The sequence below is a fragment of the Rattus norvegicus genome, chromosome 12 (genome assembly GCF_021556685.1).
Source record: "Rattus norvegicus strain SHRSP/BbbUtx chromosome 12, alternate assembly SHRSP_T2T, whole genome shotgun sequence".
Classification (NCBI taxonomy): Eukaryota; Metazoa; Chordata; class Mammalia; order Rodentia; family Muridae; genus Rattus; species Rattus norvegicus.
In genome coordinates this window covers 39225082-39252091 of record NC_141545.1, presented here as the reverse complement: position 1 = coordinate 39252091, position 27010 = coordinate 39225082, and the positions used below count along the sequence as shown (strand labels likewise).

General features: G+C 41.7%; 1 protein-coding gene across 9 annotated transcripts in view; it reads right to left on the bottom strand.

Moving 5' to 3' along the window:
* The window catches only part of Sbno1 (strawberry notch homolog 1), a 59605-nt gene that overhangs the window by 27097 nt on the left and 5498 nt on the right, over positions 1 to 27010 (bottom strand). For 3 of the 9 annotated variants that reach the window (XM_087578399.1, XM_087578400.1, XM_087578406.1), the window contains exons 2-16: positions 22285 to 22413; positions 21109 to 21213; positions 18025 to 18334; positions 14425 to 14525; positions 13112 to 13208; positions 11451 to 11611; positions 9653 to 9786; positions 9435 to 9525; positions 6952 to 7113; positions 6070 to 6205; positions 5891 to 5996; positions 5646 to 5799; positions 4999 to 5181; positions 3146 to 3243; positions 1010 to 1161 (exon numbers count right to left, since the gene is read on the bottom strand). In XM_087578399.1, the coding sequence (XP_087434525.1) occupies positions 1010 to 1161; positions 3146 to 3243; positions 4999 to 5181; positions 5646 to 5799; positions 5891 to 5996; positions 6070 to 6205; positions 6952 to 7113; positions 9435 to 9525; positions 9653 to 9786; positions 11451 to 11611; positions 13112 to 13208; positions 14425 to 14525; positions 18025 to 18334; positions 21109 to 21213; positions 22285 to 22413 (2119 nt within the window). 9 annotated transcript variants of the gene reach the window in all.

The window sequence follows — 27010 nt, the reverse complement described above, 5'->3', positions numbered from 1 at the left end:
AGACAGACAGATGACATACTGATACATACAATCTGATTTTTAAAGGCAAATACGTGCTTGGTTTGAAGTATTTAATATTTAAAAAAACAGATCGTGAATGCTCAAAAACTCAAATCAAAACTCCAAGAAGTTCTCTAACTAATGGAACAGAGAAAATCTAACTTCTTGTGACACAGGAACATGTCAGCGTCTCTACGATACTACTGATCACAGGGCACCATTACTTCCTGTGCTCCTCAACTAAAATGGACAGGGTGTGTGGGACAGTGGTTGTAGACCACTCACTCACTTCAGGTCCCTTACAAATATGAAATCACTGAAATGGTTCAGCAGACAGAGTGCTTGTCACAAAGCCTGAGGAGCTGAGGAGGATCCCAAAACCTACATGGTCAAAAGAGGGGACCAACTCCTGCAGGTTGTCCTCTAACCTCCACACTCACAGCAATACATGTGCACCCACAAACGAGTTTAAAAAAAAAAAAAATTCAATAGGAAGAATGTGTATCTTGTCATATCTGCAATGATTCCAAGAGTGTCAGGTCATTAGTTAAACACAACAGAAAGCACCCAATCACATATTCTAGTTTATAACAATCCAAGCTAATCAGCAAACATGAATACAAGTTCTAATAACTAATAAGTACACTAACTTGATGAGCCTCTTAAGCCTTAATCATCAAGGCAAACAGAACTCTTGCAACCCCAGCTGCTCTAAAAACTGAAGCAGGAAGAATGCAAGTACTACCCACCCAGTACTACCAAAAACACAGGCAAGAGGATGGGGCAATGACCAACCATCACAATGTTTACAAAACCGCAGCTCTGACGACACAAAGAATAAATGAACTAAATGAACAATCCAAGCCACCCCTCTAATTCCCTAAGACTGACCAACAAGAAAAAGCATCAGCTCTTCCTACTCAGGGAAAGCAGGAGCATCAAACGGCTAATTCTTTAAACAAAGACCAATAGCACTGTCAGCATCAACTACTTAAAGAAAAGCACTCACCTTTCCGCTTCTTTATTTTATTCTCTTTACAAGGACTATCTCTTGGTGAACTGTTGTTACTTGGGGCTGTCAAGTCGATTCCTAGCAAACTATAGAGTTTCTTCCTGTCTGGAGCAGGGAAGTGTTTTTCAATCAGTGACTGCAATACCCCTCTGTAGGAAAAAAGCAGTGAAACTTACTACTCAATGTGGTGCCTGTGAAGTACTTACTAAATATTTTTAATACATTCTCTTCAATTTTAAGATTTTCCTAAGTAGCTCAAGTAAATTTTGAGAAGCCTGTCCAATAGCATTATGCAAGGCATACAACCCTTTCCTCTTAATAGCTTTTTGTGTGTGGATGGTATGTGGATGTGAGCACACCTGTGTGTAGACAGCAGCATGTTGAGTGTCTTCTGTTGCTCTCTCGATCTCTTGAGAAAGGGACTCTAAACTGAAACCCTTCTGTTTCAGCTAGACTGGCTGGCTAGTGAGGGAGCACTCAGGGTCAGTTTCTCCCCCCTCATGCTTGGGTTACTGTCACGTGCAGCCATGCTGTTTTTTTGTTTTTTTTTTTTTTAAGATTTTATTTATTTATTATATATAAGTACACTGTAGCTGTCTTCAGACACACCAGAAGAGGGCATCATATCTCATTATAGATGGTTGTGAGCCACCATGTGGGTGCTGGGAATTGAACTCAGGACCTCTGGAAGAGCAATCAGTGCTCTTAACTACTGAGTCATCTCCCCAGCCCAAGAGTAAAAGGTTTAAAAAGGGGGGCATAACAGTGTTTGCCTGTAGTCACAACTATTGAAGGAGACTTAAGCAGGAGGTGTCTTAAGCCCAGAGATTCAGGACTGGCATAGGAAATATAACAAACTGGACAAGGAGGTTACTGAAACTAATTTCAATAATAGTACATTTACTTACCTCAATTACCAGTCTTTAATATATAATCAATAAGATGTCTTACAATTACAACACACCTTACATTTACATTTGAAGATGTTCTCAAACAGTGTGCTTCACACTAACACCATGAAGGCCTTATACACTGCTCAAGTAGCTTCACATGTGAATAGCAGAAGTTTCTCAATGATTCAAAACAGAAAGACATTTCACCAGCAGTTTTCAGTGACAGGAATTCTCAAAGCTCTTGGACGGGTCCCCAAAAGGGGTACAGGACAGCCTCAGTTATCATGCTGACTTATTATCGCTTAAGATTTTCTAAGACTTAAAAAAGTTTAAATTCATTTTATGTGTATGGTTTTTGCCTACATGTATGTTTATTAACCACATGCATGCCCAGTGCCCTTGAAAGCCAGAAGACGCAGTCAGAGCCCTTGGAACTGGAGTTGTAGTTGGAAGCAACCATGTGGGTGGGAGGTCCACTGTAAGAGCAGACACTGAGAACTCAGAGCCATCTCCGAGTCCCCTCAATTAACTGTATTGTTCCCTCAGGATTTGAAGACAGTGACTCACTGGCCTAGAATGGCCTTGGACTCTCAGAGACCTGCTGCCTCTGACTCCCCAGTGCTAGGAACAAAGGCAGGTAGGTGCCACTATGTCTGATCTCCAATTATCATCGTTAAAGGTTTCTAAAGTTGCAATTTCAATTTCCACTTTTCATCTTTGAAAATTTTTATTTTAAAAAGAAATTATATGTATATCTGTATATGGATAGAAGGTATATGTTGTGCAGGTGCTCTCAGAGATAAAAAGAGGATACTGAGATACCCTGGGGCTAAGAGTTATACATAGGTGTTGGGAATTAAAGTCAGGTCCAATAGGAGAGCAATATGGGTTAAACACATCTTTCCATTCCCCAATATTGAATGTTTAGAGCAGATTTTATACATCAAACTAAGTGTCACTCAAAAAAGCAAGGGTTATTTCAAACACATAACACTAAATCTGATGTTAAGACAGCTTTAAAATTCAGAAAACAAAATCCAGCTCCGTTAAGTCTAAACACTCCAGGTAACGTCACCAAAATGCTCGGCACCTCAGGATCATGAGTTATCTATTATTCTCGGAAGATTTATTATAAAGAAGGAAAACACAGAACCCTGAAAACTCAGAGAAGGACAACTTTTAAAGGAAATGCTAAAGGTTCATCTAATTTAATATTCAAAAAGAAATTTAAAGACATTACTTGGCAGTTGAAACAAAATCATTTAGTTCTCCTCCACCCTCTTCCAAGGCCTCTAAAGTTCTGGCTTCTCCTGTGGACTGCAGACCAATTACAACACACTGGAAAATACAAAATACACAACTATGAGTAATATACTATGGCTTTTCACCAAGGCACATGCTAAATAGCTAGTAAAAAAAAAACAAACTTTTTTTTTAATTCTAAAAAAAAATGACCCAACACATTAGTTTGGGCTTCATTTTTTTTTTCTTTCTTTTTTTTTTTTTTTTTTCCGGGGCTGGGGACCGAACCCAGGACCTTGCGCTTCCTAGGCAAGCGCTCTACCACTGAGCCAAATCCCCAACCCCTAGTTTGGGCTTCATTTATTCTATGTGAACTATGCCAAAAAGTGGAGAAACCGAGGCCTGGTGGCACTTGCCTTAAATTCCAGCACTCAGAAGGCAGAGACAGGCAGATCTCTTATTAGAATTTCAGAACAGCCAGGGATATGTAAAGACCTCACCTGTCTCCCTCCAATTCCCAGAAAGTAGGTTAGAGAAAATACATTATAGAGCACATGACAAATGTCCCTTACCTCATAAAATCCATAATGCTCAGTGAGGTTGCATGCGTGTGTTTCAGTCTCTATAGCACTGGCTGTCCTTAAACTCTCAATTTCCCTACCTGTGCCTCCCAAACTTTGGGATAAAAGGTGTTCATCACCACCTGCAAGACAACCTTTGTGTTTCAGGCAGGTACATCATCAACCAAAGCCAGCACAAACACTCCTGAACAAACTACAGCACTTGTGTTTGTTATAGTATGCTGGAATCTCTAAACAGTCGTCATGGAAGCCCAATTCAAACTGACACAGCCACAGCTGGCTTGAGCTGGAGATCCTCTGGTTCTCGCTCATGTGCTGTACACACACTATACACACCCTGCCTGGCTTGTTTCCGTTTTGTTTGTTTGCATTTTGAGACGGGGTTTTCTCTGTTTAACCTTGACTATTCTGGAACACATTGTGTAGACCAGGGTGGCCACGAATTCAAGAGATCGGCCTGAGTGTGCCTCCCCAGTGCTGGGATTAAAGACAAGCAACACCACTGTCTGGTTTGGAGCTCACTTTTTTTTTTTTTTTGGTTCTTTCTTTTCGGAGCTGGGGACCGAACCCAGGGCCTTGCGCTTCCTAGGTAAGCGCTCTACCACTGAGCTAAATCCCCAGCCCCTGGAGCTCACTTTTAAGGGCATCCCAAACACTTTGCTGCAAGGCAAGTCACGGTGGCAAATCTCTACAATGGCAGTGGTTGTGATGCTGAGGCAGGAAGACTGCCACAAGGAACCAGGTCTAGGTAACCCGCAAACACAGTCAGTCTGTTACAGAGCAGTATGTCTGCCTCAAAACCAAACCAGTGACAAAATAAACTCACATGATCTTACTGCAGCACTGTTTCAGTAACGGCCATTTAAGACTGCTCCAGAGCTGGGCAGAATGGTACAGTGTCTCAGTAACGGCCATTTAAGACTGCTCCAGAACTGGGCACAGTGGTGCACACCTTTAGGTTTTCATCCCAACACTCGGATCTCTGGGAATCAAGTCCAGCCTGGTCTACATTCTGAGTTCAGGATAGCCAGAGCTATGTAATGAGACCCTGTCTCAAAACCCAAACCAAACAAAGGAAAGATTATTCTAGTCAAAGAGGTGTGGTGTACACTAATCCCACACCTTGTTTGAGGCCAGCCTAGTCTATAGAGTGAATTCTAACGGCTACACAGAACTGTGCCCCCTGCCTCCAAGACTGTTCCAGAAAGATGACGTCAGCCTACAGAGACTGGCTAGTTGAGCAGACTACACCAGACATCCTCCAACTCACCTTCCCATTCTTGATTTCTTCCCGGGCTAGCTGGACCACCCTCTTCACTTTGGACGCTATACACAGGTACTTAAAAAACCTCTGGTGAGCAGACCAGAACTGACCCCACATAGATTTCTTCATTCTCTGCTCAGCATCAATCAAATCTGCAGCTTGCTGAAATCGCTCTCTAGCGATAACCCACTGAAAAACAGACATTTCAAATATGTCTTTGAATATCGTTACATAAAAGTGATCCCTTAAGTCTCCACATGTCTTTAGTTCCATCACTCGGGAGGCATGAGAGTCTCTCTAAGTTCAGCCTGGTCTATACAGCATAGGGAGTTCTAGACCAGCCACAACAACACAGTGAGACCGCATCTTCACAAAACTAAAATTGACTCCTTCAACCGAAACAGTTTGCAGTCACATGGGAATGCCTGGACCATCTTTAAGATGCTCATACATAAATGTCTCAAAAAGCACACCACCTAAAGCCATCATTTTAGGATATGGTTATACTGAAATTTTGAGTTCAATTTGAACAGAATATGAATATGAATTATGATAAAAATAAAAACATTCTTCTATGTTGAAAATGTATCAATGGGTAATACTCATTAAGAACAATTATCAGGCACATTAAACATATTGATGACACTTCTCACCAGTTTGACTGCTTTGTTATACATTTTAACGTAGCTTTGAGAAAGAAGAACTTCCTCAATTTTGAAGGTCACTCCAGTAAAGCTCAGCTGCCGTGCAATGTACATTCCTCTAAGCTTCATATCCATAGCAACAATTTCCATGGCACCAACACCTCTGAACAAAATTAAAACACACAGTAACTATCAATAAACAAAGCAGGACTTCCACACAGAAACGGCAAAAATAGTGCCACAAGTCTTATTACCTGCGTTCCACAGCTTGGATAAAATCACTGAATTCTCTGAATGGAGTTCCCTCACCCCATATTCCAAGACGGTTCATATAGGCCATGTTGCGTGGTTCAGAAGCACCTAGTAAACATCCACAAATATTATAGCTGCAAAGGTAACATGCAAATATCTTTCTGGTTAAATGTATACTCACCGGTGGCACTGGCATACACGACTCTGGCTTTTGGCAATTTGTTTTGAAGTTCTAAAACAGCCAAGCCTGTCTTGGTTGGCTTTGAAGAACCAACAGGACATAAGTTTTTTGCTTTGTGACATTCATCAAACACTATCTGTAAGGAGGAGCTGAGGAATATAGCACAGGGCAGAAGGTATCTATTCAGGGGTGTGGTTTATTAGAACAGGAGTCTACAGAGGTCTTAAGATTCCATACATAAATGAAGACCTCTCTACCTGTCTCTAATCCTTCCCCTTATACTGAAAATTCTGAGGCATTCACTCAATGTGGTATTCACTTCAGCTGCGAACTTCTTTCTTAACAGAATGCAGGAAAAGATCCACTGAGGCAAGAACTATGCTCTACAGGGGGAATTTCAGGGAACCATAAACACCTGGTAACTAAGTTAAAACAGCACTTCTGATCCTGCATTCTCGGGACAGCAGAAGCTATACTGTAAGCAAGTGAGGTGGGAAGCACTAAGTGAAGGCTGCTTCCTTGCTCACCTCAAGCGTTCACCCCATCATGAGAATGAGCATCAGGGGGTTGGGGATTTGGCTCAGTGGTAGAGCGCTTGCCTAGCAAGCGCAAGGCCCTGGGTTCGGTCCCCAGCTCCAAAAAATAGAAAAGGAAAAAAAAAGAGAGAGAGAACGAGCATCAGGAATGAACCCCAGTGGAGAACAGGGGAAGTAGCAACCCCCCAACACCTGACAATGACTTCCAGTTTCCTGGGACTAGAATCCTGGGATGCTAACTATTAAACTGATCACCCACAAAAAACTCATTCTCATTTTTTCTAAAGGTCTATCTACATATAACTTTTCATGCCATTGAACCTCAACAGTTTCTACTGAAGGATACCACTCCATCGAAGTCGTCACCACACCAGTGCAGAAGCTGTTTTAACCTGGTCTTATATTTACCTCCAGACTGGCTTTCACCAATAAGGGAAGAATAGGTAGCAAAAATAACACCCTTTTTCACACTCCCATTGTGTTTAGAAGAAATCTTTCCATATTTAAACTAAAAAAAAAGAAAAGAAAAAAGAAAAAGACAGAATTTAATTAGTATACCTCCATTGAAGTAGTTATCTACTCAAAAATACGATAATCAACATAATCAACAGACTCTGAGAAACCAACACATATATGACAACTCATGATGACACTTTACAAAGATGCATGCTTATCACAAAAGTACCACCAAACACACACACACACACACACACACACACACACACACACACACACACACACCCCTATCAGATCAGATTCCCTATAGACGTTACAGCTGGCTGCATGGGTACCTCCTGTGCACTCGTTATGCTACAGGCAAACCTTGGACTGGGTTGAATAACAGAGGAACATGAGGAGGTTTAGCAAATAGGCTGGGGGGAGGGTGTGACTCAGTGGATGAGCACAGCACCTCCAAACAGAGAACTCTGAGTAATGTGCCCATTGGTTACACTGCTCAGAAATAATCATACCTAGATGTGAGATGCACGTTCTAGATTTAAACTGAAGCTATTCAAAACATAGCACATTGACTGCATATCTAGTCAACTAAATACAAGCTAACCAGAAAAGGCACATAGTACATATTACAATTTATGCCAAAGGCCAGACTTGGTGGCACGTGCCTCTAAACCAAGCACTCAGGAGTCAGTGGTAGGTAGATCTCTATGGGTTTGAGGCTATTGTGGTCTACATATTAAGTTCCAAGACAGTCATCAAGTTCCAGGACAGCCAGGGCTACATTGTGAGACCCTGTCTCAAAAAATATATGGAACAAGATTCATGTCAGGCATCTTCAATCTTAGCACTAGGGAGACACCAAGGCAGGAAGATAGTTGTGTGTAAAGGTCGAACATGGGCTAATATATGTAGTAAGACTACCTTAAAAAACAATAGAGGGCAGAGCTTCCAGGGACTAAGCCACTACCTAAAGACTATACATGGGGCTGGAGAGATGGCTCAGCGGTTAAGAGCACCCAATTGCTCTTCCAGAGGTCATGAGTTCAATTCCCAGCAACCACATGGTGGCTTACAACCATCTGTAAAGAGATCTGATGCCCTCTTCTGGTGTATCTGAAGACAGCTACAGTGTACTTATATATAATAAATAAATAAATCTTTAAAAAAAAAAAAAAAGACTATACATGGACTGACCCTGGACTCTGACCTCATAGGTAGCAATGAATATCCTAGTAAGATCACCAGTGGAAGGGGAAGCCCTTGGTCCTGCTAAGACTGAACCCCCAGTGAACGTGATTGTTGGGGGGAGGGCGGCAATGGGGGGAGGATGGGGAGGGGAACACCCATAAAAAAGGGGAGGGACTAGGGGGGTGTTGGCCCGGAAACCGGGAAAGGGAATAACACTGGAAATGTAAATAAGAAATACTCAAGTTAATAAAAAAAAATTAAAAACAAAAAACAAAAAAACAAAAACAAAAAACAAACAATAGAGGGGGTTGGGGATTTAGCTCAGTGTTAGAGCGCTTGCCTAGCAAGTACACGGCTCTGGGTTCAGACCTCAGGTCAAAAAAAAAAACAAAACAAAACAGGGGTTGGGGATTTAGCTCAGGGGTAGAGCGCTTGCCTAGCAAGCTCAAGGCCCTGGGTTTGGTCCCCAGCTCCGGAAAAACAAACAAACAAACAAACAAAAAAACAATAGAACGTGCTAGGTAAGCATTAAAATTCTTTCCTTTTTAAGATTTATTTATTTTACCTATATATGAGTACACTGTATGCTGTCTTCAGACACACCAGAAGAGGGCATGAGATACCATTACAGATGTGTAAGCCACCATGTGGTTGCTGGGAATTGAACTCAGGACCTCTAGAAGAGCAGTCAGTGCTCTTAACCACTGAGCCATCACTCCAGCATAAGCATTAAAACTCTAATCAAGTTAAAATGTATTTTAAATATAGACACCCATTTTTGTTTCCACATTAACAAAAGCAAAGTCATAAAATTCCACTGTTAGACAAATACCAACAGTTTATAAATTAGAATGATTCTCTTTAGGTTACACAAGTGTGCTATGGTGATGGGCACACTACTTTTCTACATTGTATATATACAGACAGAGAAAGCACTCTTGAAATTAAGACAATGTAACACCAGAGACCAAAATGACAATGGCATTATACCACGGATCATGTCCACATTATCACTAACTCTGCCACTAAAACATCCATGGTTTGGCATGCGTTATGTGAAATAGCTCACTTAATCCTTGTAACAAACCCACCCCCCAACTCTCCCCGAAAGTTACTCCCACTCATATTCATCAGTCAGTAATGCATTCAATGATAGCTCCCTGAATAGGGAAGCTTCCATACCTTATTTAATGAATGGACCAAAATGTTTTTTGCTCCAATATCCCTTAAATCTCTTTCAGCATCATATTTTAAGTCATTTGATACACTAAACCTGTCCAAAAAAAAGGTAAATCAAATTAAACTTTTGGACAGAAGGAAAAAAGTCAGATCTTGACACTATAAAAAATAAATTCATTTAAATTCCTCCTGATATGCTAATCAGTCAGCCTTGGACTTACCACAATGCTCTTTTTCTACTCAACAAATAGTTTTCATATATGATCCCTGCTATCGTCCGGCCTTTGCCCACACCAGCACCATCGCCTATTAAGAAGCCAGCACGGTCTCCATTAGGAAGGAATGTTTCATGTTGCTAAAAGGGGAGAGAAATTGGGAAAATGTAGGTCACTTTCTCATCAAAGCAACTAGTGATAAGCTGGCCCTGATTTAATAAATAAGCTCCCACCCAAAGAAAACCACCACAAATGAGTGTCACCATTACTCCTTCATGCAATTTGATATGAGCGACCCCTCCCATGAACATTCTCTCTATAGGAACTGGACTTCTTCCTCCTCCCCTGCCACGCAAAGACAACAAACGGTTGAGGTGGCCCCACTCCTCTGAGCATCTGCCTGACAGTACCAACCTTCACATGACACTTAAATCCTGGGGACAGGTTCCAGTCACAACATTGCTCATCTTACAGAAATGAAGTTGAAACAAAATCTCTCCAAGCAGACCTGGAGTGAGCACCATTCACGTAGCACATTACCAACAGTATCTGAGTGGCACAGGACTGCCGGTTTAGTAACTATCCAACAGTGTGGGCACACAAGTCTTTAGGCAAGGAAATGAAGAGCAAACATACACCTCAAATTCCAAGACGCACAAGTCATAGATCTTTTTTTTTTCTTTTTTCTTTTTTTCGGAGCTGGGGACCGAACCCAGGGTCTTGCGCTTGCTAGGCAAGCGCTCTACCACTGAGCTAAATCCCCACCCCCAAGTCATAGATCTTAAATAAAAGACACACGCAGGCTCCACACTAAGGATGGGCCCATGTGAAATTAGAGGTCATGACTTGTTTCCTCTACTAGGAGGCACTCTTTAGATACCTGCTGTATCTTCTCTTTTCCTAATACCTAACTTTTTACTTTTATTTTTTCCTAAACAGGGTTTCTTTGTAGCCCTGGCTAACCTGGAACTCACTCTGTACACCAGGCTGGCCCAAAACTCAAGAGATTTGCCTGCCTCTACTAGGATTAAAGGCATGTGCCACCACTGCCCAGCTAACAGAGAACTTTTGAAAAATTCTGTTTCCAGGGGTTGGGGATAGCTCAGTGGTAGAGCGCTTGCCTAGCAAGGGCAAGGCCCTGGGTTCGGTCCCCACCTCCGGAAAAAAAAAAAAAAGAAAAAGAAAAAGAAAAAGAAAAATTCTGTTTCCAAGTGTTTCTGGCAAGGAAAATTTACCTTTTTTAAAACTGTACTTTACAAGCGCTTGCCTAGCAAACGCAATGCCCTGGGTTCGGTCTCCAGCTCCGAAAAAAAGAAAAAGAAAAAAAAAAATCCAAAAACCAACAACTGTATTTTGCAGGGGTTGGAAAGCAGGTTCAGTGGCTAAGACCTGCTGTACTTCCAGAGTGTCTGAAGTTTGATTCCCAGCAGAGACCAAGTCAATGACAATGACTGTAACTCTATTGGGATGGAAGGGATCAAACGCCCTCTACTGGCCTCTGCCATTACCTACCTGACACATTGAAATACATTCATGAGACACGAACATATAAATAAGGAAAATGAGCCAGGTGTTGTGGTACACACATTTAATCCCAGTACTGGGAGGAAGAGGCAGGTGAATCCCTGTGAGTCTGAGGCCAACCTGGTCTATACAGAGTTCCAGATAGCCAAGGCTACACAGAGACTTTGTCTTTATGAATGAATGATGAATGAACAAACACAAGAACGAACAAATGAATAAAAGAAATGAAAAAAATGTAAACTTTATATACCAACATAGACCATCAAACTTAACTAATTACCTGGGCCGCATAGGTGACTGCCTCAAGCTGCAATGCAGAGAGCCAGCCATTATCGATGGTCTCCTCAGAGATGGACGTTTTGTACCAAACATCAGGAGGAGTGACGCTGGACAGTGAGCTTGTCTCCACCACCGCATCAGGGTGACGCAGGCCAATTTTTACTAGACAAAGATTTTAAAATGTTTCATTTAAGTCATTCTAATAACATTTCCAGTCGTATTACAAGATAGTATGATATCTGTCTTATGACAGAGAAAACACTAACTACTCACTTTGAGCTTCTATAAAAAGTTACTAATTGCAATGTACCTCTCAAATTTGACAAAAGTTACCTAACTACACAGTTTAGAGATGGGACAATGAAAAGACTTAGTTTAAAAGCAGACTTCCTCAGGAGGCCCAGACAGGCCCCACACAACCAAACGTAGCTAGATATGGTACCGCACACCACCAGTCTCCATCTACCATGAGAGATGAGGTGGTTGAGATCATGAGCTGAAGGACAAACGGAATACAAGGAAACCTGATATCAAAAGGTTAAAAAAAATATATAAACAATTTTCCCTCTTATTACTCTTAATATAGCAAAAAGGTTTAAATTTCTATGCAAAAACTAAAAGTTAACTTTCCACCTCATATAATGACCACCAAAAAGTTATTCACATTACATAAAAGACAGGAAAATAGCATTAATAAAAACCAACGAAGTCAAGCCTAGTGGCTCTTGATGGCAAACATCCCAGTATAGAACTGACTCGGGAACAAAGCAAGCACAAGCTTAAAACAAAGACTATCTCAGTAAACCAACACAAAAGGGTATGGACCCCAGGCAAGACAGGTCACACCGATAAGCCCAGCACACCAAGCACTCAGACAGTAGCTCTCTAGGAGTTGGAGGTCAGCCTTACTGAGAATTCCAAGCACAAAAAGAACTTGTCTCAAGGACAAACATCAAAACTCTCAAGAATCGGGGTTGGGGATTTAGCTCAGTGGTAGAGCGCTTGCCTAGGAAGCGCAAGGCCCTGGGTTCGGTCCCCAGCTCCGAAAAAAAAAAAAAAAAAAAAAAAAAAAAAAAAAAGAACCAAAAAAACCAAAACAAAACAAAAAAAAAAACTCTCAAGAATCAAAAGAAGGTTTCAGTGTGCCTATGATTTGGACAAGGTGCGAAAACTAGTGTAAACTCACAATGCATATTTGTATCTCCATAATTCACCTTAATTTTATGATCAATACTTACATAAGCGAAACTAGCTAGCAACAAAATAAACAAACCCAAGGACTTACTGTCATGGCTTTTAAAGACTTTAACCTCAAACAAGGTTCTAAGTTTGTCTAGAAGAGGGAACACAGAGTAAAATTTCCCAAAGGTAAATTCCATTGAAACCAGAACAAGGTATTGTGGGATGATTGCAATCCCACCCAGCAACTGTAGGGCCAAGGCAAGAGGAATGCCCATTTGAGGCAAGTCTGGACTTCACAGGACCTTGTCCATTAGAAAAAGAAAGGGGGAGGGGGAGTAGAGATGAGGAAAGAATTATTCATAGCTCACATCTGTCAAATCCTGAGGCACTTGACTTTGTCAGGCACTAACTATCACGGTTTAAGACAATTAAGTTCAAGAGGAACTTAAGTCTGTCATTTTGTCAAATCCAAAGACATACATTTTATTGGCATATACTCTGCATAGGTTTCTGCATGTCCCATTTCTTCCTCATCTTCTTCTTCTGGTTCATCTTCTTCTCTCACAACAGGAACCTTCTGTAACACAGAAGTACAATCCATCATAAGTACAGAAACAAAGGCCCAGTCTGTGGGACCTCTCCTGCCTGTCCAAAGGTAGACAGCGATGACAAATTACACACAAATGAGCCACCCTCAGGGTTCTACTCCCTCAAGCCAACATCTGGAATGACTTTGCTCCTCAATGCTCACAATTTCTCTCCAACCCCAGTCTCTCTCTTCAATCCAGAACTTGAAAAAATAAGGTGTGGGGACGAATGGTGGGACATAGGAAAGGAAAAGCTATCAAACCAAGATGTATAGAATGTGCAAATATAAACAAGGATGACCATTTTGACATTTTTTTTCCCTTTCTCTTTGTAAATATTCCTCAAATCATGCTATCCACACTAACCCACGATTAGGCCCTTCCTTCCTCTAGCATGTATTTATAACCACAGTCCTTTATACAACGTGATCTCCCACTGCCATTTCTTCTGTATGCCTTGGCTCACTGACCTGAAAGCAGACCCAACAGCACCTAGTGCCTCTCAGTGCTTGTGTAATCAGGGTGTCCCTTACTCACGTGCCAGAGCCATTCTTACACCTTTTCTTCCCTCAGGTTTAAAGCAGTGTGCCACCACACTCTCTCTACATTATACCTTTTGATGTTTCTCATACAATTCCTTAAATATGTATGGTACTAAATATTATGTTTGCTGAAAAGGAACTCATGAAGCAAAGTCCTTAGGACACTCACTGAAGAGACACAGTGTCACACAGAAATACTATCTAACGAATGCATAGTGCCACCTGACCTGGGCACACAGCACTGCCAGTTAAAGAAAAACTTATTGTAACAATTTATTCAGATCACTGCATGATTTGACAGCTCTTAACCCGTCACTTATTTGAATTCTACCAAGTTATCAAAAGTATGGTAAACACTATTCTGTCATTACTGCTCATCAGGGAGATGAATTAAAAAGCTCAGTACTGCAGAAACACTACCACCTGTGTCAGATGTCAGTTCAGCCCTACTAAGTTTTTGTAATTAACCAACCAACTTGCAGTCAAAAAACTTCCTGAAACCCTCACCCCCACGCCCTCTCTCCCCAGAAGACAGGGTTTCTCCCTGGCTGTCCTGGAACTCAGTATGCAGACCAGGCGGGCGCTGAACTCTGTTGGATTTTTCTAAATTTTAACCAAGTAACTTCCACATTACACAAAACTAGTAACGCCGTTTATAACTCACCATAGTGGGGGAAAAGCTTCTCATCTTCATGTCATTTATCCATACCCTTGCAACTTCTTTATTAGAAGACTCCTTTTTAACTGCGCCATTGCTGACATCAGCTGCAGGAAGAAAAGCAGACTACACTTTACACATCTCATTTCTTTTCCTCTAGTTTACAAATTCAGTTTAAAAAACAAGAGTATCAAAATAATGTACCACTAAATTAAGCATAACCACGAAAGCACTCAAATTACTGTAGGTTAGTTTGCAGATTGACTTAGGATTTTATATATATTTATATGTATATGTGCCTAAGTATATGTATCATGTACCATATGTGTGCAGTGCCTGCAGAGGCTAAAAATGGACATAAGGTCCTCTTGGAAGTGGAGTCACAGTGACGGTGACCTGCCTGATGCGGGTGTGGAGAAGCAGGCCCAGGTGCACTTACCTAGTCACTGAACCTCAAAGCTATACAGTTTATAGACCACTTAGGCAGACCAGTAACTGAGAGGGGAATATGGGCCTGTGTGGATGGAAAATGCTTTTAATCCTAGCACTCAGGAAGCCATGGCAGGCAGATTTGTGAGACTGAGGCTATCCTGGTTCCATAGAAATTTCCAAGCCAACCTGGGCTATATAGTGAAATCCCGTCTCAAAAAAGAAAGGGAAAAAATGTACATGAGAAATTTTATAATTATGAAAAAATTCATTAAGCATACGTTAGTCAGAACTACTTAATAATTTAGTACAAATACCAAAAACTAGCATTACTTTTGAGATACTTCTCTGCTTCACTTCAAACAAAATACAGGGACTCCCTTAAACACAGACATTACAGCTGGAACAATATGAAGATGACTGGCATGCTCCCTTGGCAAGAGGACACACAAACTCATGCAATATTCCTTTTTGTTGTTTCTGTTTGTTTACAAATTTCCGATCAACACCACCACAGTAAGCTAGGGAGATGGCTTATGGATTCCTCAGCAATGTGCTCACTGCCCAAACACAGGGGCCCGAGTCTGCACGCTAAGAACGTGTACAAAGAGCTTGCTGTTGCAGAACACCCGTACTCTCAGCACAGGGAAGACAACAGGATGCTTGTGGTTTACAAACAAAACAAGCAGCCATGTTTGTGAGCTACAGGCTCAGTGAGAAACCCTGTCTCAAAGTAAGGTACTGACCAGAGAGCAAGGGCAACTTCACAGTCTTCTGTCACTTCAGTTCCAAGGAATCTGCTACTGCTTCTAACTTCCATGGATAACCCACACACATGGTGCAGATACACCCAACACCTAACAACAGTAAGGGTCTGGAGAGATGGCTCAGTGGTTAGAGCACTGACTGCTCTTCCAGAGGTCCTGAGTTCAATTCCCAGCAACCACATGGTGGCTCACAACCATCTGTAATGAGATCCGATGCCCTCTTCTGGTGTGTCTGAAGACAGCTACAGTGTACTTATATATAATAAATGAATAAATCTTTAAAAAAAAAAGTAAGAAAGCCACTACACTTAGCCAAGCAAGATGCTATATGCATGTCTGTAATTCCTGTAGTCAGGTGCTTGATTTGAGGTAGGGAGGCCACTGAGAGTACAGTGGCCTGGGCAAGACTGTCTCCAAAAGAATAAAATTCAAAATAAAAAAAATCTATACTATAGTTTGAAATAAAAAAAGGAGGGGCTGGAGAGATGGCTCAGCAGTTAAGAGCACTGACTCCAGGGGTTGGGGATTTGGCTCAGTGGCAGAGCGCTTGCCTAGGAAGCGCAAGGCCCTGGGTTTGGTCCCCAACTCCGGAAAAAAAAGAACCATAAAAAAAAAAAAAAAAAGGCACTGACCCCAGAGGTCCTGAGTTCAACCACATGGTGGCTCCCAACAATCTGTAACGGGATCCCCAATCTCCATTCTTGTGTGTCTGAAGACAGCTATAGTGTCCTCATATATATAAAATAAATAAATCTTTTAAAAAAGGGAAGGACAGGGGTTGGGGATTTAGCTCAGTGGTAGAGCGCTTGCCTAGCAAGCACAAGACCCTGGGTTCGGTCCCCAGCTCCGAAAAAAAAAGAACCAAAAAAAAAAAAAAAAAAAGGGAAGGACAGACCACCCCTAATTTACTCCTAAAATGTTATCTTAACCATAGTAACTAGGAAATTTGAGGGCTTTATAAAAACCTATCTAGCTCCTAGAGCAGAATAGTTTGTAAATGACCAGAATTTCATGTTCATTCCCAGACCTCATATTTAAAAAAAGAAATGGGGGGAGGGAGGGAGGGAGGGAGGAAGGAAGCAAGAAAGCGAGCCTGGTGCTGAACTACAGAGATGGCTCAGTGGTTAGGAACACTGGTTGCTCTTCCAGAGAACCTGTGTCCAATTTCTAATACCCAGTGACAGCTTACACCATCTATAACTCCAGTCCTGGATGACCCAATAACCTCTCCTGGCCTCCACCAGCACTGCATGCATGGTACAGCCATACATGAAAGCTTATATACATGAAATATATATATGTATAATATATATAAATATAAATTATATATATTAAATATATTAAATTATATAATAAATATATATAAAGTTAAGTCTTTGAAAATAAAAAAGCTACAAGCCTTTAATCCCAGCACTTGGGAGGCAGAAGCAAGCACATCACTGAGTTGGAGGCCAGCCTGATCTACAGAGCAAGTTCCAGACAGGAATACAGAGAAAACCTGTCCCAAAACGAATCCAAAACAACAAAAACAAAAATAAGGTAAAAATGAAAAACAACAACAGAAAGCTGGTTATGGTCTTAATAAGAGGATCCCTGGGAAACACTCCCCACCAGGAGACTGGGGGAAGGAGTTGATGGGCAGAACAGACAAAAGGCAGGAATGCACATGCACCAAACACACCACAACGCACCTTTTACTTCTCTTCACAGCACCAGGGCTGTCCCAGAAATAAATACAATTATTCACTACCCACCTCTGCCATACAATATGGGCCCCGAGAGAGTACTGATTACAACTTTCTTCCCAACAGGATCTCAAAGTCCAGAAGGGAGCTAGAACCATACACCCACCATAAGGTATTTATTAAGTGCGCAACAAAAAGATGTTTCAAAGACTGTTACCACCCACTATTAAGACAGGCCGTTGTGGTACAAGCCTTTAATTCCAACACTCGGGAGGCAGAGGCAGGTAGAGCTCTAGGGCCAACCTGGTCTACAGAATGAGTTCCAGGACAACCAGGGCTACAGGGAGAAACCATCCTCAAAAAACAACAACAAAAGAAAAGAAAAAGAAAGTAAATGTAAAGAATCTAGCTCCCGTTCCAGTGGACTCTGACAACCTTTTCTGGCCTCTACGGGTACTTCATGCATGTGGTGCACATAAATACACTCAGGCACACAAAAAGAAAAAATAAATATTAAACAGAACATCCAAAACCACTTGTAGGACTGGGGAGTTAGCTCAGTGGTAGAGCGCTTGCCTAGCAAGCGCAAGGCCCTGGGTTTGGTCCCCAGCTTCGAAAAATAGAAAAAAGAAGAGAGAAAAAAAAAAAAAAAACACTTGTAAAGAACACAAAAAACCAAACCTACTTGGGAAAGACAGAGTTCCAGTAACTGAGAATGAACTTACTAGCCGCAGTTGCAACTGGCTGAGCAATATTGGCAGGTGGCTTCAGTTTCATGAGTTCATTTAAACTATTATTTTTGAGTAAATCCTTTAGCTGAACTTGGTCTTTTGCGGGAGCAGGGGGGATGGCATTCCGTACTGCTGGTGCTGAAACTGAAGGGCGTGTGTTTGCAGTGGTCTGGATGAACTTAGTCAAAGTGATGGTTTGCCTATTCGTTGTTGCAGGTGGTGTTTTAGTCATTACAATTGTAGATCCCAAGGTTGGAAGTTGATTGATTTGATTCAGCACAAATGTTGTAGTGGATGGAGGCTGCTGCTAAAAAAGAAAATTATTTCACACACTCAATTTGACTTTAATAGTCTGCATCAAAACCACATTAGGCCATTTAGAAATCTAAAACTAGAGGCTGGAGAGTGGGCTCAGAAGGGTGAGCTGACTGTGGTGAAGACAGGAGAGCCTTGAATCCCCAGGATCCAGAACGCACCTGTAATCCCACTGCTCCTGTGTGGGAGGCAGAGACAGACCCTGTCTCCAACAAGGTTAAAAGAGTGAGGATCAGCACTGAAGGTTGTCCTTTGACCACATGCCTGCTGGGCATGTATAATAAGCCCAGAGTCAACACACACCCAATCTAAACTTTATTCTATTCTTGCTTAAGTAATGGGACCTTATTTCTAACTTAAATGATTAGCTATAAAATTATCAGGTTAAAACACAACACTCAGGAAAGGGTATAGTAGTAATCTGACGTTTATACAACCATCAAGGGAACTCTAAGAGCAGCTATCCTAAACCACTGTGACTTAAGTAACTCCAATATAAGCCGAGTAACAAGGAAAGGTTCCACAGCCAATACTGCCAGCTAGGCAGACAACACTGAACAAACTATACAACCATTGGAGACCTAGATTTTACTGAGTCCAATTTTTTTTTAAAAAGATCTCTATTCTTGCGGAGTGGTGATCACAGCACCTCAAAAGCTGAGACAGGCAGATTTCCCAGGTTGAGGCCAGCCTGGTCTACAGAGGAAGTTCCAGTCAGAGAGCTACAGAGAGAAGCCCTGTCTCAAAAAAAAAAAAAAAAAAAAAAAGGGGGGGGGGGATGACGACGACGACAAAGTGTTTCCAATGCCATTTTTTTTTTCTTTTAATCTCTATGGTTACGAGTACGTGCAGGTGTCTGTGGGGCTAGGAGCATCAGACAGCCATTTAAAAAAAAAAAGCCACTTTTAAAAAAGTGTTTTATGATTACAATAGACTAGCATCCTATTACTAGGGAGATCAAGGCTAGCCAGGGCTAACGATCTTCTATTTATATTTTTGCTACCAGTCTAAACTATTTTAAAATACTAGCAAGTCTCTGTGGCTCTTGAGCTGGAGTTACAGGCACAAGTAACTGCCTGTATAGATGCTCTACAGTACCAGCAGCTCTTAACTGCTGGGTCAGTAAACTGCTTGAGCCCTTTGAGGCCAGGTTTGTGGGTTTAACATTGTATTTCTTTCTTTTCCTTTCATTTTTTTTTAAATTTAAAAAAAAATATTTTATACTTTTATACTATTTTATACTTCAGACACACCAGAAGAGGATATCAGACCCCACTACAGATGACTGTGAGCCACCATGTGGTTGCTGGGAATTGAACTCAGGTCCTTTGGAAGAGCAGTCAGTGCTCTAACCACTGAGCCATCTCTCCAGCTCCATAGTCCAGCTCTTAACTGCTGAGCCATCTCTCCAGCCCCTGCATTTCTTTTTTAATTTAAAAAAAAAAAAAAGTTAAATTTTCTCCACAAATAGATTTACTATAGAAGTCAGAGGACAGCCTACCACATGGCTCTAGGAGTCCAGGTTGGATCTGAAGTATGGCAACAGTGCCTTACATCTGACCACAGAACATGACCAGTGTCCCTCCTGGTCAGTGCTGTTTGCTGTCATACAGGCTACACTAAAGCCTAGAACTAAAATCACTGGATAACCTAGCCAGGTGAACTCCAAGTCCTAGAGCTAAGGTGGTTACTGTCAACAGTCTCAGACAAAGCCACACACCGTTGGTGTTGTTAGGAGGAGGAGAAGTGAAAAGAAGATGGGGAGGAGCAAAGCTGAGCAGAGTAGCCCAGGCCTGTGAGCCCACGGCCAGGAGACAAAGAGCAAAAGCTGAGCCTGCACAAGACCCGATCTCAAAAATAAGGAAATAAATGGACAAACAGATAAGTAAATAACGAAGCCAATTTGAAAATGCTAGCTTGTGGCTAAAGGTCACTGAGTATTTCTGCATATCACTGGTGTAAATGTTCTCCCCCCCACCCCCAAGCTAGAGACCGAACCCAGGGCCTTGCGCTTGCTAGGCAAGTGCTCTACCACTGAGCTAAATCCCCAACCCCCGGTGTAAAATTCTTATGGTGCTGGGCTCATCCCAGGCCCTGCAAAATAGGAGTATTCTAGCACTAAGCTAGAGAAAGTGCCCTTGTCCCTTTACTTACTTTCAATAAAAATTTTCTAGACTACGATTTACCACTTTTGTTATTTTGTCTCTCCCCCACCCCTGGAGCTGAGGACCGAACCCAGGGCCTTTCTACCACTGAGCTAAATCCCCAACCCCTACTTAGCACTTTTAAACTAATAATAAAAATTGACAAATTTTAACCAGTTCAGTTCAACCAATTATTTTAGATCCCTTGAATTCTATTGATATTGGCTACACCTGAGGTAAGAGTAAAAGAACTGCACGTAAAGCATAATTAATCACATAAAAGTTAGAGCATAATAAGCAAAAAAAGCCAAGGCATTCAACCATGAAAGAAGTGAGGTAACATTATATTCATCCTCTATTTTGACTTTTAAAAAGTGTTTTATGGGGGCTGGGGATTTAGCTCAGTGGTAGAGCGCTTGCCTAGGAAACGCAAGGCCCTGGGTTCGGTTCCCAGCTCCGAAAAAAAGAAAAGAAAAAAAAAAAGTGTTTTATGATTACAATAGACTAGCATCCTATTACTAGGGAGATCAAGGCTAGCCAGGGCTAACGATCTTCTATTTATATTTTTGCTACCAGTCTAAACTATTTTAAAATACTAGCAAATCTCTGTGGCTCTTACCCTCACATTTAACAGTGCCGGAGTAGACATCATCTCGGGTTCTTGTTTAACAGGAATTGCTGCTTCTGTCTCCAAACCTAGTTCTAATGCACTAAGTGGCACCGACTGTAGAGAAAGTAACAAAGAAAAGGGCGGACAGCAATGACATCTGTTTCAACAAGAGTTGCATTTATTTTATTAAAGACAAACCCTGCAGAGTGGGATTCTACTTGATTGGTAGAGAACTTGCAGAGCCTGCAGAATCCTTGCTCAGACCCCAGAACCACACACACAAGAGTTTTACAGGAAAACAGAAGGCCATGGTAGCTCACTCCTTTAACGCCAGCACTACTGAAGTGGATGCAGGCTAGATCTCGGAGTTTGAGGCCAGCCTGATCTACAGAGTGAGTTCCATGACACTATACAGAGAAACCCTGTCTTGAAAAAAGGAAAAGAGGAAGAAGGGAAAAAAAAAAGAGGAAGAGGAGGAAGAGAATACAATCAAACACAACGTGCAATCAATCGCTACACCTATTATAACATCACCTACATAACGTCACATATTATAACATCAGCATAAAATCTCCACAAAGCTAAACTAGTATCAGAATTTTATATCTGCATTTAGCAAATGTAAACACAGAAGTCACAATAAAGACCAAAGGCAACTGCAAAGGAAATTAATGTTCTTCCCATACAAATGCTAAGCAATAAGGAAAGCAATGTCTTGGTTTTGATGCCAATAACCTCTATCTCATTAAAAAAAAAAAAAAGCAAACAGCTTAAAAACATTCTCATGTATCTTTAAAGACAAAGCTTACTAATAACATAAACACATTTTTTTGTTTCTTTCTCTTTTGAGATAAGGCTTTTCTGTCTCTGTGCAGCCCTAGCCATCCTGGAACTCACTCTGTAGACCAGACTGGCTTGGAATTTGGAGCTCCATCTGCCCCTGCCTCGCAAGTGCTGGGACTGAATGTAGGTGTGTGCCACCACTGCCTGGCAATAGTGTCTTTTCCTAAAATGTCAATTAAAGGGCTAAGGCTATACATCCGCAGTAAAGTGCTTGCCTAGCATGCACAAGTCCCTATGGTCAATGCCCAATACCACAAACAGGAAACAAATTACTAGTGTTAATAAATAACAATAGATATTGCAAATTAAGAAGAAATTCTGGAAGATTGGACAAACTGTTACCTGTTGAACTGAAGGGGGAGTAGGGGTGGCAAGTCCAGCATCTCCACCATCAACATCAAAGAGGTCATTCGGACTAATCCCACTCTCGCTCAAGGCCGCAAGTAGTAAATCTTGCCCTGGTTCCACCATCTTTAGGAAAAAATGAAAAATATTAACTCTCTTCTGAACACAATCAAACCTTTTCCACCAGAGCTGTTCATTCAGTACTTATGAGGCTCCTGCTACATGTGAGAAAAAAAGATAAAAGAGGAAGTCTTTGATCCCGGAGCCCTCACAATAAAATGAAAGGACATAGAAACACAATTAAGAGTTTATCCAAAACACTATGAAGATGACCATGGTGGCTGGCGCATGCCTTTAATCCCAGCACTTCCAACACAGAGGCAGGCTTCTATCTGTGAGTCTGAGGCCAGCCTAGTCTACATAGTGAGTTCCAGAATAGCCAGGGCTACAAATAAAATAAACACACTACAAGCTCGAAAGAGGCAAAAGTGAAGTGTGCACATCTTCCTAGGTTGATGACAGCACTGAGTTCAGAGGAAGAAATAACCAGAATGACAAGTATCTTCTAAACACTACCTTCCAGTGAAGTCACCGGGAGCCCATCCATGAGCAGGTTATGGTCTATGACCTCATGCATCCTTCTACAGTGATACGGGCCACTACAGACACAGGACAGCTTGCCAATTAAGTTTCTGATTGAGAAGAGTACTGACACCAGCACAAAAGCAAACAGAGAGGCTGGAGCAGAGCGGACACAGGAAGACGTCCACTGCAACAGGTGTTAGTTAGAAGTGCTGCAGTGGTGGGGGCTGGAGACATGGCTGAGTGGTTAGGAGCACTGGCTGCTCTGCCAGAGGTCCTGAGTTCTAATCCCAGCAACCACATGGTGGCTCACAACCATCTGTCATGGAATCCGATGCCCTCTTCTGGTGTGTCTGAAGACAGCGATAGTGTACTCATATACATAAAGTAAATAAATCCTTTTAAAAAAGTGCAGTGGTTGGAAAAAGAAAGACATACGTGTTCCAATGTATTTAGCAAAGAAATTCTGTATGTTTAGGGCTGGAAAGAGCACTTGCTGCTCTTCCAGAGAATGTAGGTTCAATTCCTAACACTCACATCACTGCTCACAACTGTCTGTGTCACATTATAGGAGATCCAACACCCTCTTCTGGCTTCCTGGAGCAAGGCACCAACATGGTACACCAACATACATGCAAGCAAAATCCATACCCATACGTTAATTTTAAGAATTTTAGGGGGCTGGGGATTTAGCTCAGTGGTAGAGCGCTTACCTAGGAAGCGCAAGGCCCTGGGTTCGGTCCCCAGCTCCGAAAAAAAAAAAAAAGAACAAAAAAAAAAGAATTTTAAACATCGGGGTTGGGGATTTAGCTCAGTGGTAGAGCGCTTGCCTAGGAAGCGCAAAGCCCTGGGTTCAATCCCCAGCTCCGAAAAAAAAGAACCAAAAAAGAATTTTAAACATCTCCAATTTAAAATTTTCTAAGTTACATGTACATTACTGTGAGCAGTTTTTTCCCCTGGAAACAAATATGCGCTACATAAACGATACCTCAGCTGTGTGATGCAATGATGCATCCATGACACTCCACAGAGGGCTAGCAAAGAGCCACAGCCACAATCTAACATACAGAACTCAAGAGAAATTCTCTGCTCTGCCCAGGTCCCATCTACCTGTGTATCACTTAGACACAAGTTCTAACAAATGCAAATATCAGGTGGATATCCTGACTGAAGCTGAAGGCAGAACCAGGTAGAAAGGAAACCAGTTTTCTATGAAAATTCCAGAGAAAAAACCATCCAAACAGAAAACCATCTTGGGCAGAAAGGAGGAAAGGTTAAGTAAGTCAGTGTGGGTAATGCCTCAACATGCTGGAGGCAACTTTTTACACACCACACACTTCACCTCACAACAATCCGTGTAGCAGGTTATACATCCAGGAGTACTACACCCTCCTATAGTTTATATAGACAAAGTGATCCAAGCTCACTGGTGTCCTTTCCAGCTAGGAAATAGAAAATGACATCAAATTTTAATGTTCTGCCTTGGAATAAATGCTAGACACTTAGACTAAATGGAAAGAATTCCAGGTTAAGGGGAAGCTGAGGTAAAAGTGAGCTGGAGACCAGGCCAGAATTGCCTGTACAACCAACCCTGGCTCAAAACAAGAGAGAACTAGGGCTGCAGAGATAGCCCAGAGCTTAAGAACTTGTTACTCTTGCGGAGGACCAGGATTTGGTTCTCAGTACTCATTTAGGGCTAGGATTAAAGGCCCGGACTTCTATACTCAACCTCAAAGAGCTTTTTAAGTGCTTTAAAAAAATAAAACAACAACGACAACAGGATTTCTCTGTGTAACAGAGCCCTGGCTATCCTGGACTCCCTTTATAGACCAGGCTGGCTTTGAAGTAACAGAGATCCTGAGTCCTAGGATCAAAGGCCTGTACAACTATGCTTTGACCTTCAAATGATTTCTTTAAAATGAACATTAAGGGGTTGGGGATTTAGCTCAGTGGTAGAGCGCTTGCCTAGGAAGTGCAAGGCCCTGGGTTCGGTCCCCAGCTCCGAAAAAAAAAAAAAAAAAAAGAGGTAAAATGAACATTAAAAGTATAAAAATGTGGGGTTGGGGATTTAGCTCAGTGGTAGAGCGCTTGCCTAGGAAGCGCAAGGCCCTGAGTTCGGTCCCCAGCTCTGAAAAACAAAAAACAAAACAAAACAAAAAAAAAACAAAAAAAACAAAAAAAAGTATAAAAATGTGGAAGGGAAGAATGTTTTGATATTCATACAAGATGTCCAGAGAGCCCTAAGCACTCCATTAGCATGCATCTCAAACTGCACTTCAGAGATAAAGGTTCTTTGGCCATTCCAAAGGTTCTGTGTATCAAAAACAAACATAGGAGTCAGGCAGTGGTGATGCACACCTTTAGTCCCAGTACTCAGGAGGCAGAGGCAGGTAGATCTCTCTAAGTTCAAGGCCAGCCTGGTCTATGGAGTAAGTTCCAGGACAGCCAGGACTACACAGAGAAATCCTGCCTCAAACCTTCCACTCCCTCCCACCAAAAAACATATGCAACTTTTACCTGCCAACTTAAGAGGATAAAACTCAGAGATGATGCCTAGCATACATAAATAAGGCCTGGGACTCAATGCCAGCACTGAAAAGACAACAAAACACAAAGGAACAGGTGAGACTCTCTGACCTCACTAGAAACAGTGAGGAGAATAGTTGATGTGTCTTTCTCATATGCTAGATCAGTCTATGGAGCTTTCCAGGCAGTGGGGCGCACATTTTTCTAGTCGTCCTCTTCTGCAAGAAGTAAGAGAACAGGCAGAGCACTTATTGCATTTTCTAATTGCATTAAGCAACTCTTAGTATTTAATCATAGTCTCATATGAGACAGACTCACAGAACTTCAGTGCTAAATGGAGAAAGCCCTTAAGAGTTGCCCTGGCTAAGCTCCTGGTTTCATAAAAGCTGTTTAATCTCAAGGGGGAAAACATTTTACAGTATAAACTCAAAACACAGTTGCACGTAGGAAACTGACACTGTGTCTGCCAAGGAGTTTACACCTCAACTCAAGGGGACCTCTGTCATGAAGCAATCTAACAAGCCCAACAATTAACCCACAGAACTGTCAACTGCAAATGTACATCAAAAAATTCCACTTTTGCCAGGGATATACAAGGAAATCGTATTTGAAAAACAACAAAACGGTTCCACTTTTACCAAAATCGCATTTTAAAGCATTCATAGAGAGGCTAACTGAGGAGGGTGTGTAGAAGTCATGTACTACTTTGGCAGGAAATCCTGAAAAGCAATGTCACCCAAAAGAGCAGGAGGTAAATAACAACACTGATCCTTATCAGCATGGACAAGACAGCAGAGACCTAGAGCTCTTCATGTGAGACGAGGGTAGGAAGCAGCTGAGGCACTGCAGAGTCAGAAACAACAGAACAAAAGAACTGCGCGCATCCCCTAGTGCTGTAACAGCCAAGTAAAACACCAAGGTTGTTTCTTCATCTGCAGACAGTCTTAACTTCTAAGACTCTTGTGTTCAATGAGAGAGAGAGAGAGAGAGAGAGAGAGAGAGAGAGAGAGAGAAAATGAATACCTAGAGTGAATGTTTGCAGCCAATTTTTCCCTGGTTGTTTTTTCTTTTGATAGTCTCATCACATATAACCTAGGCTCACCTTGAAGTCATAATCCTCCTGCATACTGTCATTACAGTTGTGTGCTAGGTCTTAAAATTTTCTGTTAATGGTCAAGCATGGAAAATGCCTTTAATCCTAGTACTTAGCACTAGCCAATCTGAGTTCTAGGCTAGCCAAGCATACTGCTTCAAAGAGAAAGAAAAATTATTTTTAAAGTGTATATATGTGTGATAACAAGGCATATGAGGAAGTAAAAAGGACTTTATTGAGTCAGGTGTTACCTTTACAATGGGATCAATTTCAAATGGTCAAGCTTTTCAGCAAGCACATTTACTGACCACTGACAAACCTGAAAATACAAAATGATCTCTTTTATATAAATGCCACACCATTGGACTCCCCAGAATACCAACTTTAATGACAGCAATCTATCTAATAATTCATTTTTAAATAGTTCTACAAGCGGCTGAAGGTGGCAGTGTCATTAAAGAGCACTCACTGCTCCTCTAGAGAACATGGGTTTGGTTCCCAGCACCCACTTGGCAGCACACG